Genomic DNA, 21,264 nt, shown 5'->3' on the forward strand with positions numbered 1-21,264 from the left:
CCAAGGTATGACTGTATCTATACTTAGTGCAGCTATAAGCCCCTAAATGAATTGTGTGGCATGGGAAGATGAGAAATTTCATTTGCTCCTCTCTTGGACACAGGCAATCTGAAGACACTGGATAAAATGAAGCAAGCTGGAGCCCAAATGAAAGGCCACTTAAGAACGAAGTGTACGAAAAAGGAAGTTTAGTTTCTCTTCCCCACGTACAACTGAAGAGCTTTTCAAATTTCATTTTCACATTGCTTTTAAAGCTCTGCAAGTTTAAATGAAAAGCCAATAGGCCACTTCTCATTTAAGTGTTTAGGTATCATACATGTAAGAAGTAGCAGTGCAAAAGGTGAAATTAAAAATGAGTTATAATTTCAGCCCTATCCTTTAACTAGGTATTATGCCAGATATGCTTAGCTCATAAGAGTTGGTCTCCAATACTGAATATTATATTATTAGCTATTAGCTTTTAGCTCTCTACCTTTAGTAGCAAAATTTATTGCAAAGATATTGGAGTCCAATGACAGGGTATTTGTTTTCAGAAATATTCGGTTGGGTGGGGGGTCATCTTCTCACATAAATTTCCCTATGGAAGTAATTACAGACACGTGTGGTTGTTTTCTATGGTTTGCTTCATTGTTTGGGTTAACAGCATCCCTTTCGTGTTGTGGACTATTTCCACTTGTGGCATACAAAGTGAATTGTGTGGGTCTATAGAATAGCTGGCATATGGAGCAAATATGTATTAATGAAGGGAAGATTTTTTGGATTAGGGGAGGGTTTTGATTAGAAGACAGATTCATTTCAAGCCAATGAAGAACTACTGTGAAAAGAGTGGATACAGAAAATAATAATTGTTCTTTTAAAAATGCCTCTTTATTCTGTATTTTTGTGAAAGGAGAGTTCAGTCGTATTCACAACAGTAAGTATACTTCGTACAGCTAAATAAGGCATACACAATCAAAAATACATATGGAGGAAAGGAAGAAATTTAATTATGCTCTAACTGGTATTTCATGACAAGACGTGCATTTTGTGAATGTAAAAGGGCACTGGAACAGTAAAACAAACAAACACACAAACAAACAAACAAACAAACAAGCAATTAAGTCTTTCAAAGGTTTATCATTAAAAGGTATGTTAGAACTTCCATTCCTTACCCATGTATACCTCCAATATGTGCTCTGGAAGGTTGTGAGCCTCCAGAGCAGATTTGAGGGTGGGGAGGAAAGGCGGGGAAGTGCACTTGCACAAGCAGAACTTGGCTCATGAAATGCTGGGATTCAACCCAGTTGCCCAGATCCATACTTTTTCCAATACTTTTAGGAAATCCTAGAGAAGGCTAGGGAATATTATAATGTTAGAACATCCTGGAAAGGGGAAGGATAAAAGGGCTGGCTGGCTGTAACATTTGGCTACCCAATATTAGAACACATTACCAATTGCCTCATAGCATAACCATTATTTTCCAAAAATGAATTGTGCAATAATTACCTTGCTGGATCAGACCAAGGACTCAAATATTTAATTTTGAATATTGGCCAGCTAGATGTTTCTGGGAAACACACAGGATACAATAATAATGGGCCAACAGTCCATCCCAGAATCTCCTACACTATGGCAAAATGACTTATTGCTACAAAACTATCACACACACATATTCTAAGCTGAAAGATTTGCACAGAGTGAACATGCATTACCTTAATAAAGGTAATTTGTTATGATGGGTATAACCATTTGCAAGAATGTTAAATAACAGCACGAAACACAATTGTCCAATCTCATATACTGTAAACGATTTCCCTCAAACTGGGGGTACAAATTTAACAGTCTGTCGTGGCAATCTTTTAAAATTACAACTACTTACTTGCAGTAGCACCTATTGTATTTTTTCTTGCAAGGGAGCATGTTGCAAGATCTCAGGAGAAGGCAGTTAATTACTTGGGTTTAAAGTTTTTAATTAGTTATGCATTTTGCTTCATCTTTGGCCAAACAGGAGCTCACAACAATGGTCTCATTGTTTCCAAGGTATATTTTCCTTTAACCTAGAAGGAACATATCTCTAAATATGCATGAACCTGCTAGTTACATATGAATTCATCTCATCTCTATCGTATGGCCAATGATACAGCATTAGGAAAACATTTTTTCTATGTCCACCCATTTATTTTGCAGATCTTAACTCTCCTCCGTTGCCCTTTTAAGCTTGTTTAAGTCTTCCTTTTATAATGGAACTCTCTCTTTAAAGAAAACATTCGGAGGATAGCTTTGCCATCATGCTTTTTCACTCGATCTTAATTCTAAATTCACTGCAAATGGAATCAATGGAAGAAGACACTCCCCTAAGTATCTTCATATGACTATTTAAGGGCCAGCACATTGAACTGATCATGGCAACAGACTGGCAACCCTATAACTCAGACAGGGAAGTACCTGGATTATAGGCAGTTCCATACTAAAGCAAAGTTAGCATATTCTGAACCAGCTAAGTTTCCAAGCTGCTTTTCAAGAGTTACACCACACTACAGTAACCAAGTTTAGAGGTTAGCAACTCATGAAAAGGACCGCCAGACCTCTAGTTTATGTAAGGGTTGAAGCTGCAATCAAGCAAAGCTGAGAAACATGGTCTAGGCCAGAGATAGGAGAACTGGATGCAGCAGCATGGTTAAATTGAGTCCACTACTAAATTGAGTCCACTACTTAACCCATGAACAGCACTTGAGAACTTAAGGCATAACCTAAAGCTTAGAACATGAAAATGAAATGCAATTATACTCCCCAGTAAAAGTATTTCTGGACTGTGTCCATTCCATAGCTGTGTGCAAGTCCCAAATTTAGCATTTTGACCATTTTTCCTATACCTCCATTCCTACCACCACCACTTCTAAAGATTCTAACCCCTGCATATTGAAAATATGTGAACATGCTTAGTGACATCTCAGAAGCTGGACCAGGGCAAAGTATGATTTCCAGTGAACAATGTGTTGTACTCCACAGATCCTTTGCCTCCTCATGACTAGCTTGAATAATTATGCAAAATGTGAATGTGTGTAATTTCAGCTTGTATATGTAGTAAAACTTGTTACCTCAACAGAATCTGACTATTACATGCAGGGTATAAAGTACACAATCCTGCGTATAGCAAATAGAACTTTTTGCATTTCTGCAGCCAAAGAACTTGACCCCCTCCCAAATATTTTCTAGTTATTTAACACATGACACAGAATGCAGGCTCCTGAACTAAGATTGTGTACTTAATACCATAAATTCTGAAAATAAGCCTTAGTGTGCTTTGCAGACTGTATGGAGACACACACAAGCATGCTTACATTACATTTTACATTACATTTAGCAGCTAAGTTCTTCAATAACAGCCTTAGGCTTCTGAAATAGCTCAGGAAGAAGAAACTGAATAGCAGCCTCCTTTAGCAAATCATATGACTCCTCTGCAAGTATTTTTGTTCCAAGTTTAAATACCTAGAGAAGGGGGCTGGGGAGAAGCTTCTAATTTTATTTTATTGTATCGTAAGTTTTTAATTTGTTTTTTCTTTGACATCTGAAAACTCTTTGTTATTCAACAGCCGACAAAACAAAAGAAACAAAATGATAAGCCATGATAAGCAAAAAGGAAACCATGCCATTCTTGTACTTGGTGAAAATAATTCTACCATGGGTGATACCCAGAAGAATTATATATGTGACATCTTATTGTGTCAGCCTGTTTGCTTCCCTTTCCACCTTCCTGCAACTGCCCATTACTCCCAAAAACATCTGCTTCAGAGGGTCTCCCAAACTTCCAGAGCAGATTTTGGAAGCACACTAAGGACTGCAGGGAGGAGAGATGAAGAGCGCTTTCCTGACCCAAGCTGGGGTTGGATGTCACTCAATATGATTCTGTACTCCAAAAATAATTGAAAATAATTGTTTTGCCTTGTTTATGACCAATGTTCCCGAATGACTTTAGGAATAAGTCTCTTGCATTACCTACAAAAATCTAATATTTAGGGGGGAAATACAAGTGTATGTGAGCACACACAAGAGAAAGAATGATGATTTTTAAAAACCATGTACAGCCACTATACTAGAAAGCTCGTATTTCAAATCCTAACTTCTTTTTGCCTTGTATACCAGGTTATTGGAATTGCTTATTATATAAACTCATGACATACGTGGGAAATCCCAGCTTTGTAGTGTGTTTCAAAGGCAAGAAAGTAACATCTTCTGTGTTTAAGTTGCTGGTAATTCCATTGACTGTTACACTCGTACTACAATAAATGATGGGCCAAAAATCACAGACACAATTGCATCTGATTTCTGATGCAAAGCTACAACAAGCATATAGAAATTAATATTTATTAACAGGTAAGGAGCAGTATACAAGTACATTTTTTTAAAAGGTACGAGATTCATGAGGTGTTTCAAAGTCTAGTATAAACAATTGCTTTACAGAAAACCACATGCAACTTTGTAAAAAAATTACCGTAGTAGGGTATTACATAACTGTAGCAATAGCATCAGACTAATTTCAGAGGAAATTTTAGCAATATGTAGGTATTTCACATTAAAGAACTCCAAGCACATTCTCAAACAATTATATTTTCAACCATATATTTCTAAATATGTCTTTCTCAGAATGTTTGTATCAAAATAGATTTTAAAATCCTATAAGAAAAAGATGTATAATCCTGAAATCCTACATTTTCTGTGGCCTCTATACCTTTTGAAAAAATCCTTCTTAGTCTATGCTAAAGTGCAACAAAGCCAACACGTTAGTTAGTTACACTCTCAAATATAATGGAAATTCAAATTTCCAATACCAGTTTTTAAAAAGAAAAAAGCTGATTTTCATATCAAATTTTATATTAAGTTTTTGGAGCTTAAGAGCTTTGTTTATGAATCTTTGACAAATTGGAGGGGGGATTACACACTGCATTGTTACTTAATGCTTGCTTAGCATTAGTTTAATGAAAAGCAGCTCAATGATCCCACTTCAATGTGAAAACAAGACCCTGAGAATTTGTTCCCTCATAAGCCTTCGTAGTCTACAGTCTGCTTCTTAACACTGAGCAGCTTTCCTGACATGTTTTTAAGGAAAAGTGTGGAAACCTCTTTATCCCGGTTGGTTTTGTTTTGTTGTGGGGGGCTGGGCAGTGGTGGAGAGATCATGAATTTTAACTATAAATAGTCTGTTTTCTCAATTCTTTCAGTGTGTGAAAAAGTGACCTTCAACAGGCAACTGTCAAAATTTTGGACTCGTATATGGAATTGTCTGCATGAAGTACACAGCCTAGTGGGTCATGTTGAAGCCCATGTTTCCACTTTCCTTCCCCATCCCCTTCTTTGAATGTATAATAATGTATTAAAGTTGTTTTTAATGAATGTTGTGTTAATCTTTTGTGAAATGTTATTTTAAAAATAATAAAGTACACATAAAAAACTATGTGTTTTGACTTGAGGAATGTTTTTAGACATTTTTTAAAATTGGTTTAGGGTTTTGGTCTTAGCTCCTTTTTTGTTTTTATTCTAAGTTGCTTATTATTTGATAATTTGTAACTCATTCTGGGTCCTGTATACAGCTACAGCAATAGGATTAAAATTCCTAAGTAAAACTTACTTCTTAGTTATCTACAACTGTACTATACTGGAACACTCAAGCATATTATTATGAAGCTAGATTTTTTAAAAATACAAACTGCAGTGGTGTGGGACATTGTTCGAGAATGAAAATGTAAATTCCCTATTTTCTATTATTTTATTTATGGTGTTTGATAACATGAAGTTCTAAGTATCAAAATTGTTAAACTTTAACACACGACTGAATTCTGTCTACAGTGGTGCCCCGCAAGACGGAAAACCCGCTAGACAAAAGGGTTTTCCGTTTTGGAGGCGCTTCGCAAAACGAATTTCCCTATGGGCTTGCTTCGCAAGACGAAAATGTCTTGCGAGTTCCTGCGGGTTCCCCCCCTTTTCCTAAGCCGCTAAGCCGCTTATCAGCTGATCCGCTGATAAGCCGCTTAACAGCTGATCGCTAAAAGCCGCTAATAGCGCTAATCCGCTAAGCTGTCAATGGGCTTGCTTCGCAAGACGAAAAAACCGCTATACGAAGAGCCTCACAGAACGGATTAATTTCGTCTTGCAAGGCACCACTGTATTTGGAAGGAAGTCTCTCAGGCCCAGTTAACAGAAGCCATGGTTCCCCACTATGTCAACAGATCAAGGAACTGCCTGCTCTCTTTCCTTCATGGCTGCAAGGACACCTGAAACTTCCACTTTTAACTACAGTTCTCCACAAGATCAACATCTAGCACAATGTGGTTTGCGTAGACTAGGGGTGGGGAATATGTGGCCCTCCAGGTGTTGCAGCATCCAACTGTCAACAGCCACAGCCAACATGGCCAACCTTCAGGGATGATGCAAATTTAACATAACATCTGTAGGCCCGCAGGGTTGCTATCCTTTGTTTAAACTAAGAAGCAGCCAAATTTCAGGGCAAATCTCTTCCTTATGGCTTTAGAAAGCTTACAGTTCATTCACATAGCAGAAAACAAATTTATCTAGTAGGTGTGTTTTGAATTGTAGCCTTTGCCACTTAACTGCTCGTTCTGGAAAATTAAATCAAAGGGATATATTTTGTCGATTTATGTTGTTGTTGTCCCTTGTGTAGTACATTCCCAGAATAGTACTTTGTAACATTTCCACACTATTATTGGACCTAAAACATTTAATTAAGCCTCACAACAACCCTGTGAGGTAGGTAACAGTATAGCTATTGGATGGGAAGCTGTTTAATTAAACTTACCAAAAATGGCCCAGGATATCAGAAGAGGTAAGAAGAGAAAGCTCAGATCTAGTCATTGGTATGTGCCATGAGGATTCACCAAGGTTCTGTGTTTCTTTAGCTGTGGCATAGTACTATTTGTAGAGTTTGGCAGCAATCATTAATTTTTATCATGTTCACTTAGCTGTTCATGTTAGATATTCTCAAGTTAAATTGTATCACCATCCTTGTGCCATAACTTTTTCCATAGCTAAGCCTCTGTACAACTTTGTACGTTATAAAAGCATATTACTGCATAATTGTATCCATATGCATGGCGTTTTCATAAGAGCTGATGCTCAGATTTTCAGATTCACTAGCATTCAAAACTTATTCTGTCTTCTAGCCCAGCACCATCCACATGCTCACTACTGAGAAAGACCAGATGAATAATCTGGGCTCCTGTTCTATTTCCTCCAATCTATTCCCTGACACAGTATCCTGAACACTGATCAGCTAACCAATACAGTATTATGCCTCGCTCTGTGAAGATGCAGAATCCAGGTGAGTGAATGTTAAGAAACCACAAAGAAGGATGATCAAACATGGGATGAAGATAAATAAGGCTGCAATAAAAATGTATCTGTACCTTGCACTATGATGTGCAAGATGATGTGGCAAGAGAATAAAATATGGCAACAAAAAGACTGTAAGGAAGGGTATTTTCTGGATGAAGAGGTGGAAGTAAAGACTCTTATGTTTGAATGAGTATAGGAGCAATACAAACACCTTACTACATTTTAGAAGCAAAGGATTGCTAGGCAACAGGTAATGCACCGAGGTAAGCATTGCTGGGACACAATCCAGGCAAAACAGGGTAAGATGGGAGAAGAGGAATCTTCCAGGGCTAGCTCTGTCCTGGATTCTCTCTATACCTAGCCGATGCTGCTTCATGGACAACAATAGACACAGATGGAGCTAGATGTTCCCATATCATTTGTCCCATAGCAGTAGCCTTGAAAGTTATAGTCTCTATCTACCTTCAAGCTGGCACAAAGTATCCCTGGTTATGCAGGAACACATTTTAACTACCTTGGTGTCAAACAACCAATTTTTAATTGGACGGAGATTGGCACAGCCCAATATTCATGTTCCTTCCCAATCAAATACATCATCACTCCTCAACTCACACACACAACTTTTCATAGATGCAAAATCTGTTAAATACACATAGGAAGAATATCAAGCAGTAGTGACAGAAAAGGGAATGCCATGTACCTATTTCCTGAAAAGACAAAGGCAGAATGACAAACAAAAATTTTGTTTGTGTGCAATGTTTTGGAGTTGACTTAGAAGAAATTAATTATTTCTTTTCATAATGTTAGAAAATCAGAATATTAAAAGCAATTTTTCCAACAGTAAGTGATACCACGAGTAGTAATATAAAGCTTTAGGGGACAAAGCCAGTGCCTATTTCCTACATACATCCTAATACTACTTATAACCACTGAGTGACATAAAGGTAAAGGTAAAGGGACCCCTGACCATTAGATCCAGTCGTGACCAACTCTGGGGTTGCGGCGCTCATCTCGCTCTATAGGCCGAGGGAGCCGGCGTTTGTCCACAGACAGCTTCCGGGTCATGTGGCCAGCATGACTAAGCCACTTCTGGCAAACCAGAACAGCGCACGGAAACACCGTTTACCTTCCCGCCGGAGCGGTACCTATTTATCTACTTGCACTTTGACGTGCTTTCGAACTGCTAGGTTGGCAGGAGCTGGGACCGAGCAACGGGAGCTCACCCCGTCACGGGGATTCGAACCGCTGACCTTCTGATCAGCAAGTCCTAGGCTCTGTGGTTTAACCCACAGCGCCACCTGTGTCCCATAGGTAGGACTAAATAAACCCAGAGTGTATTTTTCATTTCGGAATTGACACATCGCATAACTTTTAACATAATCCTTCTAGTGTCACTGGCACAGCAGAAAACAATGTGCCCAAAATTCAGTCCTTTACATGGTGACATCCAGCAAGAACCATTCGCCAGTGGAATCAACTTCCACTTATGCAATGGGACTACTAACCCTGTGGAGTAGATTTGGAGGTCAACAAGGGGGTGGAGGAGCACTCCTGAGGTGGAGGAGAGGAAGGATATATCCTACTGCATGAAGTCAATTGCATACTGTTGGGTATCACCATTTTTAATGCGACTAGCGAAGTAATTGGGCCAAAAGGTATCTCAAGAAATCTGCTGATTTTTGCTTGGCAAGTACTGAAATAAAAATATCCTATGGGTTTTTCAAATTAAAACTGATTAAGGACATTTTTAAAGGATTCATTAAAAGCAGTAAGGCTTACTGTCACACAGGAAGATAAACAGGAAGATAGTAACAGTATGGGAGTTAGAGGCGCGAAATCAGCAGAATAAGACACACAATATTTCTTATATTCTTAAAATTTAAAGATATTTACAATCTGCATATGAACTAAATTTGACAAATTCCATTACTTCTTTTAAAATGCTAATTCATTAACATGTAACCCATGATAATTCTAAGGCAGTAAAAGGACCAGGGCAAGGTAATATTTGTGGATAAGAAGTTTGTCAGACTTAACTATCATTTTGCTCTGTAATTATATGCTTATGAGTGAGTGGACAAGACAATGCTTTAGTGGCTTGGACAATACTTCTGTAGTCATAGGCATGGGAGTCAAAAGAAGATTTCCACAACCTTAATTCATATGGAGGCCGGCACTAATGGCTCAAGAAAACTGGGGACATACAAAATACTTGTAAAGTCAAAATCCACTACGTAAACCAACAGCTTATAAATCCTATTTTCAAGTACAAACATAGTGAGTACTTTCTAGCCTCCCCTCTGAAGAAAAGACAGAATATACATTTTATTATTATTGGGTGTACCTTTGGTCTGACATGTATCCATGGGTTGAGCATCCAAAGGGGCCCAAGAATGAAAAAAATGTCCTGTCTTCTTTTCCATTGCCAGTCTCCCAAGTCTCATGGGAAGTGATATGGGACAGAATTTTTTGTTTTGTGGGTTCATTAGTAGAAATGTACCAATTACAAATATAATATTAAGGAAGCATGGGAGTTTCAAAGGTTTTAGCTTTATTTACTAAATACAAGTAAAACAAGTATGCTCTCTAGGGAAACTAAAAATTTTCTGATACAAATTACCCATCTCATTGCTCACGGGTGTTGCTTTTAAAAGGCATTCAGCCCACTGAAGGGAGATTTGGGGGGGGGGGGTCCACAGGGGGTAGGAAGGAGAGAGCTGAAATGCATATGAAGACAGTGATAGCACACTGGGAGGAATTCAGTGCTGTGCATTTTAAAACATTCTATCAGTAGAAGCATTTTTCTTCCCCAAGGAAACTATCTCTTTTCTCCTCCCGTCACACCCCCCAAGCCAATTTGAAGGGCGTTGTGTGGCACGTTGGGGAAGGAGAGGGTCAAAGTCTTGAGTTGCTAGCAGAAGTCCCTATGCAGATTTCCGCTAACAGGCCCTGGTAGTTCAATCAGGCCATAGGATCCTGGATATTGTCCAAATGCTAAAGATGAATGTTCCAGCTTATTCTACCATAAACTATTATCTACAACTAGGGTTGCCAATGTTGGGCAGTATCCAACTAAATAGTTCTGCCAGTGCAAGGACTTTTAGCTGCACAATAAAACTTCCCTTGTCCTCTCCTTGCCTACTCCTAATAATGTTCCAGGGTGGGTGGATGGGAAGGGTTGTCCCCCAACACATCAAACCAAATTTACAAAATGAGCAGGGAGTGTGCAGGGAGATGAGAGGGCAGGAATGTTCCAACAGAAGAAATTATAATAGTATTACTGAAGATTAAGACTTTGACAATGCACAGAATCCCTATCTACTTTTTCCCTTCACGGTTAAGTCTAACAGTTTACAATGTGTGAGTACTGGCCACTAAGAAAGGACAATATTGCCTACTGGATTCACATAGGCAATTGTGCTATTATAATTAAGTTTTAAATCCAGGGTTCAAGGGTTTTCAAACCAACAGCTCTTCAAGCCTTCTGAAGACAAGTAGAAGAACTGGGAAAGTCCACAGCCTAAAGCTATGACCAAGCACATCACATAAAAACAAGAAAAATAGCGTGGCATTCAACTTTTTTGCTCTGTTAACAGAAAAAACAAGAGTAGCATTCATGGGACAGATCTTTCATCTGTGGAACAAACATGTCAGATACTACCTGTGGATAAATCAGCACAGATAAAAAAAGAAGCTAATCATCAGTATGGCTGATCAATATTCCCACTGCCTCTGGTATGGATCAGCACATGCTGCTGGCAGGGTGTAGAGAATACATCTCTAAAAAGGCTGCCTTACATTTGAGAACCTGCATTAGCAGAGAGGGTGCTTAAGGTCTGAGAGACTAATCTCTTAACATTTAACACACTTAACATTCAACTGCATATAGTCTGTGCAGTCTTACAATAGTTATATACTTGAGACTCTCTTACTAATATTATATGCCGCATTCAACTCCTAACAACTTATTTTACTTACCATTTTAGATAAAGATTTAAGTTTACTCTAATTTAACATAAATACTATAGTTATTATAATGTTAAAAACCTATGACATGCATCTCCACATGCCAGGGAAAGTCATATTTATATAAAGTATTATTATGAAGATGTTTTTCTGAGAATGCATACTATCCATAATTTCAGCTCATCCTTTGCACTTTTAACAGAGCAGGATAAAAAGCTTATTCATTTTGGTTATGAAATATTTTGTTAGACAGGTACTTGAAAATGTGACTTGCATAATTCACATTTATGTTTTACCGCATTCAGTGATTTTCAAATAAAAATATGCATTTCCAACCCCCCTCTAGCAAACATTTCAAAAACTGAAACAGCCTAGGAATAATAATAAAAATGTTAGAGCCCAACAAATCACAAAGCCATTTGTTAATTTTTATGGGGAAAAAGGAGCTCTAAATAAATGACACAGGAGGCAATAAATTGACACGACAAGTAAATAAAAGGCTAAAGCACTCCAATACCATTGAAACGGTTTTAATGTTGTTGCAAGTCCATAATGCAACAATCATCAGATCATAGAGAGACCCAAATATTTAGAAATAATTTTAATTACCCCCTTTCATCTGTTGTACAGAATTAAGAAATGCTCAATCCCTCCTTTACCTGAGTTTGTGTATGTGCCTAACAAGTTATGTTTCAGTGCCAACTTAAATTCCTATTATATGTTTAAGAAAGAAAATGAAAATATTAACCTCAGCTTCAATGTACAGTTTCCAGAATCTGCCAGAACTTGGGAACTGGGCAACAAGGCGTTCATAGGTCTTCCGTGCTTTGTCTATAGGTTGATTCTAAAAATTGAAAACCAATAAATATTTACAATATTTATAATGTAAAAATGTATTGACATTTACTTCAGAACCAATCACTGTGAGTGGACCCATTGATAAGGAAATGTAATCCTATGTCACTAAACCTGTGCCTCTCGAATGAGAATGCTCCAAGCGTCAAGGTCATATGGATTCTCTTCTAGTTTCTTTTCAGCTTTCTTTACTTTTTCTGGGACATATTCAGCAGCCTAGAAAACACAAAGTAGTTGGTTAAAAGGGTATATAAATAGGTTAATAAAATCAATGCCATCTGCTAGCTATATCATCAATGTTCACATATCCATAGCAATCATTAGATTGATATATGCCAGCCTACAAGTTTTTCCACAGTAGTACTTTGATGAGTATGCACAAGAATCACACTTCAAGTCCACAGAAAAGCTCTCCATTGCAATCTAAAAAATGGCTCAAAATGTTAGGTTTAAAATAACAGAGTAAATTGAGGGTTATTGTAATAAGCATCACCAGTCTTCTGCATTAGTACCAAGAATAATACATGCATGTTTGATTCAGTCTTGGAATACAAAACATTTGAATAGCTCCTTCCCTTCTCCCGAACAAAAACAAAAACAGAGTATCACTGGTTAAAAATTATTTTAACAAAAGTTTTAAACTGTTGGTCTACAATGCAAACTGAGGAGGAAAGGAGGAAGAAGACAAATAAAAATACAATTTAAATGAAATATCTGCAATTCTACACTATTTTATTATTTTCTGCTTTACATAAAGCTGTTGCCCATCTTACTGCCTGGCAGTACTCTCTTAATGGTACAGTAATTCCTTCTATAGCCTCAAAATAATTTAGGATAACAATAGATTTTCACCCTGACACTGGATTCCAAAGATTTAAGAGTGCTCTTCTTATAAATAAAGTAACAAATTATCATCAAATAAATAAATAAATAAATAAATTCTGATTTCAAAGAGCTTGCGTAAGGTGACTGGACTGGACTTCCTCCCAATCCCATGAATCTAGGATCTTCTGAATAAGCTATGACGGAAGGTAAGTTTGAAGACACGGGACTTATTAGTTGTAGTAATAACTCCCTGTTCTTTTAAAGAATGCAGCCCATTATTGTGTAACTAAAAAAAAAATTTAAAAAAAATGCAACACTTCAGATACTACATACAAGCAACCCATATTAAACCAATAAGAAAGCTTCCTTCTTCGTATGCCTAGATATTTTTTGAAATTAGTATTTTATTTTATAATCTAAAATGTGAAGCAAGTAGAAGAGTTTGTCTACACTAGCTGTTATACAGTGCGTAAGTGCCAGGTTCAGTCATTTGGGAAGACTCCAAACCTTTGCATATTTATAGTTGTCTAGCTATATATGGAATTTTGAAAAACTAATAGTGACAGTTAAAGACTGAGTTGAATCTAACTTTGGAAAGGGTGCAGTATACTGATACATCAAGTAGCACTAAGATTTGGCAACACTCAAGAATGCTAGCAACTGTGGATGCGGTATAACCTTAAGGCTGAGCTACACAACAAGAAGGAAAAACTAACATTCTAGTTGAGCCTATTTATCTTACATTGTGTATTAGAGGACTGCAGTCTTGCAGTCCAGTATCTATGAGGTAGTTGACAGTTTCCCATCATCATTATTATTTACCTAAAATACAAAGAGCTGCTCAAAAGCAATAAAATCAACACAAGGCTGTGTCTGCAGGATTACAAAACATGGCAGTACCTTTTCTCAAAAGATGAGAGCAAAAGAATCATGGGCTGCCATTGGCTTAATCTAGCAGGCTCTTCTTGCCTTCTCCCAACTCCCACTTTTTCACATTCCATTCCATTCAAAGCAAAAGGGTTCAAATGAGCAAAACTACTAAGAAGAATAATGTAAGTATGAGCATAGTTGGTTTGCAGGACTGTGTCATGATTTAGTCCTCTGGCTTTTAGCTTTTATTCAGCAGAACATTATACGAGGTTGTTCAAACAGGTAGAGCATTCGAACAGGTAGAGAAATCCATGAACGGGACTTAATACTTTACTTAAAAAAAAAAAAAATTAACACCACCACCCTTAAACTTGAAATAATCAGTTTATTAAATTTATTGATTTCTGCAAAAATATGGGGGTCTATGTTGTTTACTCATGCAATTCATGAGTGGTTAATGTTGTTGTTCTTTAGTCATTTAGTTGTGTCCGACTCTTCGTGACCCCATGGACCAGAGCACGTCAGGTTAATGTACAGTGGTTAATGTACAGTGTACAATGTACAGTGTATCTATTCTTTTGCATGTTTTCTCTCATTCTATATAAAGGTATCTTTGCAAAATAGTAACTACTACAAGAACCAGTCTGACTTGACTTCAGCAAAGGTAATGAAGATAAATGCAACTTTGGCATAAAACAGAATCCCAATGTCACAATGAACTGAGCTTATGAGACTCAGCTACAAAAAATCAATATGGACTCATTCACATAAGTTCAAACAGTCCTATGGCTAAGATTTCTAACAGTATTCATTTATTAATTAGATTATATTGTTAACTATTATTATATCCCTAACACATGCAGTGACAACCATTAAGTTAAACAAAATAACAATTTAAATTTACAGCATGTAATACTTTATCTGTTCCTGCCACAATACACCACTAAACTCACCTTCACTAACAAAGCCCTGGATAAAAAAGTATTAATTAGCATCTAAAACAAAGCAGAGTTGGTGTCAATTGCAATTTTGTGGCAGGGCATTCATTCTAAAGGCCCTCTCCCATAGGACTCAACATGGAATAGCAAGGGCATCTCCAGTAGATCTTGCAGCCCAGGCAGGATGAAATGTTGCAGCTGCCTTGGGAACCTTCAAGTTGAAGGGAAAGGTTTGTTACCCAATGCTGTCTGTGGCTGAACAGAACAGCAATGGAAAGTGAAGCCCTGTTGTCTGAGCAGAGGTCTATTGGCACAACACTAGCTGCCATCCAGAACAAATAACACAACCACCTTGAATAGGGCTTGGTGGCATATAGGCAGCCAGTGCAGACTGGCGTTACATTGTTCTACTTGGCTGAACTAGTCAAAACTGTGGCAGCAATGGTCTGAACCAGTTGCAGCTTTCAAACCATTTTCAGTCCAACCTGGAGTACGTTACAGTAATCTGATAATTGTGTGGGTATCCCAATTGTGCAGAGCCACAAAATAAGGTACTTTCACACTGAAATTCTTCTACAAACAGACACCATACAGCTGTTACAGAAAGTGGCAGTAATGTCAAGGGTGGGACTACAAGCAGGGCCTCTCCTATATTCACATGCCTATGGGCTACAAATGAAAACACATGATCTAACATGCAATCCTTATTACAGCCCTCTCTAACTAGGGAACCTGAATTTCATTTTCAGATTTGTAGTAAGAAAGAAAAAAAGATGACAGGCATAACAAACTTCATGGGGAGAGGCATGTGATATGTGGAGCTGAACAGTGCAGGGTGGTTAAAATAATTCTAATTAAACGTTATTTGTAACATGCGGCTTAAAAAAATAACCTGCCTAAAAAGAAATTTGATTTAACACCCATATGTCTACACTTACTCTGAAAACTGAATCATGACCAACTATCAAAAACAAAATTCAAGGTCCTTAAAAATGAATAAAAGATAAAGCACTGGGAGGGGTCCACTGAGGCTAGATAGATTATAATAATAACAACAACAACAGATTAATAGTGTTGTATTATATTAAAAGTACTGTATATTTATAACTGTGGATTTCCTAATGGACCCACTATAGCAAGTTGTTATGTGTACTAGAATTCAAGAGTTGTCATAATGAATCCCAACTTAATCATCCACTACATGCTATTGTATCTCTATTATGCCTCCCACTATTTCAGTTTGCATTTTTTTCAGTTCTTTAGTTATGAATATTTATTCTTTATCGAACATGAGCATTTACTTTCTATCACCTTTCCCTAGGAACTACCATCTTTAACTGGCACCTAGAAAGCTAAGAACAAATCAATGCATTTTAATGGTTGCAGCATTCAGTAAACATGCATGATTGTACAGGAAATATATGAATACCAAAAATGAGAAACAATTTACATCTATGATTTAAATTGGTCTTTTTTACAATTTAAATCAATCAACCCTATGATAATTTAAGTGTGAATAGCATGAAGCAAAAGAATCTCACTGAAAGAGGTGCAGTAAGCTACTTCTTATTATGAAAGAACAAATCTCTATCTGCCCTTCCAAGCCTAAGAAAGCGATCAACAGATATGAGTTCTCAATCTCAGCTGCACTCTGCTGCCTCCCATTGCAATACATGTGTGGCTGGAGGACTGCCTTTGTATTCATTCTACAGGACAGCAAAACTACTTGGACATTCACTACTGTATTGGTCTTCTCAGTCAAGAAAGACAGTTCCCTGTCTACCGTCCTGGTTAATGAACACTGTAGTAAAATAGAACAAGGTTAAGCAACCAATGATGCACGCACAGACATTTTCCAAACTGGGGAATATGTGAGAAGTAGAAGTGGGTGTGTTTGAAATATGAAGCTTCAATGAACCAACTGATTCAAGATATAGTAGAGAAGGGACAGTTATACAGTTAACAAAAAGATGCAGTCATAAAACTTCTTGTGTAATTTCTGAGCTTCAGATATTTTATGCAATTCACCATTTCCTTAGAAATGGGAGCAGCACATACTGGGACTGATGAAATTAGCTGTCTGGAACAACACAATAAGGAAATGGTACAAATAGCATGTTCTTACATTAATCTACCTTAATTAAGCACATTATGAAACCTTCCTTGACTGGTTAACTGTTGCTGCTGGGTTGAGAGAACGGATAGTATTCAAACACAGGCTCAAGAATTGAGTTTTAAACAAGTCATAAATGTATTACAGCTGATGAAAATGCAAAATGTTAAACCCAGCCAGGTGACAAAAATTATGTCGAGTGTTACCATTCTTAAAATTTATGTGGGAATGAATGAAGTAAAAAATGACTGTGCTTTGCTGTAAGATCAATTAACAACATTTATTTGATGGCAGTGAAAACCAGTGAATGAGCCATTTACCGCCTTCCTTCTTTCCTCTGATGTTGTGCTGTTGAACTGGTCATAAGCAGGGAGGAGGAGAGCAGAGCACTGATAAAGTGTGATGTATACTAATACTCCTTCCACTTGCCTGTGGGACCATATTAAAAAGTTTGAAAACCACTCGGTTACAGAGTGGCAATCTTCACCTAAGTCTTTCCTCATTTATTGTCTGTCAAGGAACCTATGCACATTGCAGAGGATTCAGGCAATAGTCAAAGATGCAAACTCAATTAACATTGAGGTCTGTGGGCTATTGCCACTGCCTTACATGAACTGTACTCTAGAATGCATCCCAAACTCCCATGCATTCCCATGAGTGATCCACTCTGACTAAATTGAGTCTGAAGTCAGGAGCCATGCCCCTTGATGTGAGCCCATAGATGGTGGGGAATGATACCTGTCCAAATTCCAGCCTAGATAGAGAACTTTCATTTCAATGGTCCGTTCAACCCAGAGTGATATGTGAAACCACATATAGTGCTAAGAATACCAATGCTGGAACACCAGTGCATGTTTGCCTTATTGCACTGATTTATGGCAGACCTACCATGGAGATTATGAGCCTGAGGCCTGTGTAGCAAACATGCTATCCAACATACACAAACAGTTTTTGGCTGGTGAACATTGCTTTGGATTAGACAAAACTGTAGTGTTTATGTTTATATTAAGCAGATTCCACACTCATGCAAGTTCTGAGACAGATAGCCTGATAAGTTCTCCTTTTTATTATAAATTCTGCAGAAACTAAAATCATTTGCACATTTATTAACAAGGAAGTTCCACTGGACTCAGTAGGACATGCATCTTCATATAATTATTCTTAACTTTGTTCTTCCTAAACTGAAATACAACCAAGACATTTGGAATCCTTTTCCATGTAAAGGTATTGCTAGCAACTACCGTTTCACTTCAGTTTCCCAAGCCTGTGATACTATGACCATGGATTTTAAACAGTTGCCTGTATTTTTACAGCAGAGCTTTCCAAACTGTCACGAAAAATTACGTGTGTCGGCTGCAGTGTGTAGGTGTGTTATGCGAACACTCTTATAAGGGATTAGTTTAACCTCTGGTTTGCTAGTAAAACTGAATTACTGTGTTGCAAAATGATGCATGTTTAAAAAGTGTGTCACCAATGTGCAAAGTTTGTAAAGCTCTGCTCTACAGAAAAGAACTTCAACAAGATTTGAAATTGTCTTCCAACACTTATGTTGGCAACTTCTGTCTCTTAAAGCAAAAGCAACAGTGTGCTCCAATATTTGGTGTATGCACACATTTATTCCTTGGTTTTGAGAATGTTCAAGTTATACTCAACTTCACTCCTGCCCCTGCTTAATCACGAGGCCTACCCCTCCCATGCTAGTGAAATAAATTTAAAAAACCTGTGGCTGGAATAAATAACTGCACAACAGGAAGACATCCCAACATAGCTCCTTCTGCTATCCAGGCTGCAGCAGTGGATATACAGGAGTCTAAGCCATGTCTCCAGCTTCAGTTCTCAACTTGTAATACTGAGGCAGCAGGTTGGATAAAATGAGGTTCGGAGGGCTTAAAAGATAATCCCCCCCTTTAACAATCCTTCATCCAGACTACTGCATCCAAAGATACTGGGATTTGTTTTTATTTGTTGCAACAGTAAGTGAAAACCAGGGATCCTTCCAGTTTGGAGGCAGTATGTTCTGTGGGAAATGCAATGGACTTTCAAGTAACAGAAGGAGGGTTCTTCTTATGTTTGTATTATATAAGAGCAGGTATGCCTCTCCAGAAACTCTGTCACCTTCGCAGAAGCAAAGCAAACTATAGTACCATCTACCATCCTGGTTTCATGCACTCTGCCAAAATAATTTACTTCCTCCTATAGGAGACTAAACTGGTTAGTGAAATTTAGCCTGCCATGTCCAATATTACCTTGATGTACCCAAACCCAACCAAAGAGCACTACTAACAAGAAGGAACATAAGCAAAATTTCACAGGCAGAATAGTTGGTGGAGAAAGATTGTTTTTCCCCAGCTGACAAAAAAGGAAGCATTCAGGAAGGACTATCCATATGCACATACAAAACTTTTATATCTGATCACCAGAAATAAATCCAACAGGAAGCAATCCTTGGCATCCACTTGGTTCCACAGAAACTAGTGGCATATGTTATTTAAAATGTATTGAAGGAATTATTAACTGCAATCCTAACTTTAAAAGCAGAGGTTTTTTTGTGTTCTGCAAATTTAATGTGAATACCAAATAAATAAAAATAAGCTAAAGGGCTTGTGGAACCTCCTTCACTTGAAAAGCTGTGTTCTATTTGTTTTATATCGTATATTATGTTTCTAACCTCAACAGTAATTTGCCACACAGTTGGGAGGCGGCTTCTGTTTTAAGAAACACAAACTGGCCTCACAACTTCAGTGCATGTGATGTTTGGATTCTGGCTAGTGCCTTCAGTATATGTCTACCTTGGATACAATTATAACCTTAAAGGTACCCCCCCCACACACACAAAAGTAGTCTCTTTCACAAAGCACACCATAATATAATATTTCTGTAATATTAAACTCTTTTATTAAAAATAAATTTTAAAGCAGTTTCATTCAACTTTTGAGCACATCCACACCCACTTTACTTTGAATACACAAAATCGGGTACATAGAACTCAACAGTTTTTTGCTGAAACAAAACCTGTACAAACCTTTAAACCCATCTTCATGAAACCGCAGTGCGTTAAATAACGCTTTCCTGCGTTCTTCTAGAAAGTTGTAAGCATTCGCCTATTATCTCACACGTGGAAATTTGAATGGAAAGCGTCCGAGCAATTAAGTCCACGAGGGAAAATACATTAAAGCCTCAACGCTATACACATTCTCGTAAGGGCCGCTGAACAAAGCGGAGCTTGCTCCCGACTAAGTGCACACTGGATCAGCTTTAAATTAAGGCCTTAATACTAGGATTAATATCAATCTTAAATACCCTTACCGGCCACAGGGACCTCGAAAGGGCTGGGTTCTAAACAAGCATTTTCGGTCATGGTTCCAGCCAGCTACTGAGTTGAATGGGGAGAAATCACTGGGGCGAGTTGGAAGATGGGAAAATATTAAATTCTGAAACTCAACAGGCTCTACGAACTGGGGGAGCAGGGCTGAAAACTGAGAAGAGGCCGCAGCACAAAGGCGCGCACGTTACACAGGCCCGACCCCGCACCACTCTGAAAATCGCCATTTTCACCTCTTCCAGGCCTCGGTCGTCCTACCAGGCCCAACCCTATTCCCCCCGCCCTCGAAACAACTCCCCCGCCAAGTGAGACTGGCTCAGCTCGGGAGGGCCCTGGTCGCTCACCTGGTCGCCGGCGGGAGCTTCTCCAGACATGGCAGGCTAAAACAGGCCCCCGAAAGGGGTGGGAAGAAGCGGCCTCGGGTATTTAATGTGTGCACTTGACCCACGCCTCTTTCCTCCTCCCCCTCCCCAAACCCCCGCACACCTAGCAAGCTAGCCGGCCGGCCAGGCAGCCCACCAAATTGCCCCCTGCGTGCCGCTCCTGCCTAGTTCCGAGGAACAAAATGGCGGCCCAACCGCCCCACAACTCTAGTCTTCCTCAGTAAAGGGTGGAGGCGGGGCCAACCGGGAAAGCGCGATGGCGCAAGGGCTGCTGGGAAAAGGAAGGAAGGAAGGAATTCGCGGCACAGTATGATAAAGGGGGCGGGGGACAGCGGCGCGCGAAGGGTTAAGCCAACAAACAGACCAGAACTTGAGCGAAGAGGATGCTGGGAACGAAGGCGAAAAATAAAGGGGGGCAGCAAGGAAAACGCCCACAAGTTGAAAGGATGGTTAATCATGGGGGAAGGAAGCCGCTGGCGCTATTTGACGCCTCGGCATACCGTAGGCGGAGGGGAGCCGGATGTTGTTGAACTACAACTCCCATCAGCCCCGGGAAGCGTGGCCAACGGCCCGCGTTGATGGAAGGTGTAGTTCATCATCTGGCCAAAGGTTTTCCACACTTGCCATGTAGTACTTGCGAGAGGTGGTTGGCTGGCGTGGTCTGCG

General features: G+C 38.7%; 1 protein-coding gene and 1 long non-coding RNA gene across 2 annotated transcripts in view; both read right to left on the reverse strand.

The window, feature by feature from the left end:
- Window positions 1-20,883, reverse strand: part of CSTF3 (cleavage stimulation factor subunit 3) — a 55,837-nt gene extending 34,954 nt beyond the window's left edge. Inside the window, exons 1-3 of the mRNA XM_081834917.1 lie at window positions 20,560-20,883; window positions 12,262-12,363; window positions 12,041-12,136 (exon numbers count right to left, since the gene is read on the reverse strand). Coding sequence (XP_081691043.1) covers window positions 12,041-12,136; window positions 12,262-12,363; window positions 20,560-20,589 — 228 coding nt within the window. The 5' untranslated portion in view covers window positions 20,590-20,883. The remainder of the gene's footprint in view (window positions 1-12,040; window positions 12,137-12,261; window positions 12,364-20,559) is intronic.
- On the reverse strand, window positions 846-9,513 carry LOC309327499. The gene is made up of 4 exons (XR_014150553.1): window positions 8,625-9,513; window positions 6,282-8,255; window positions 6,136-6,216; window positions 846-5,813 (listed from the first exon to the last, which is right to left on the reverse strand). It is a non-coding gene; the product is annotated as an uncharacterized lncRNA (long non-coding RNA).
- Window positions 20,884-21,264: the final 381 nt, after the last annotated feature.

The sequence above is a fragment of the Podarcis erhardii genome (assembly GCF_964252035.2).
Source record: "Podarcis erhardii genome assembly, chromosome: 1".
NCBI lineage: Eukaryota > Metazoa > Chordata > Lepidosauria > Squamata > Lacertidae > Podarcis > Podarcis erhardii.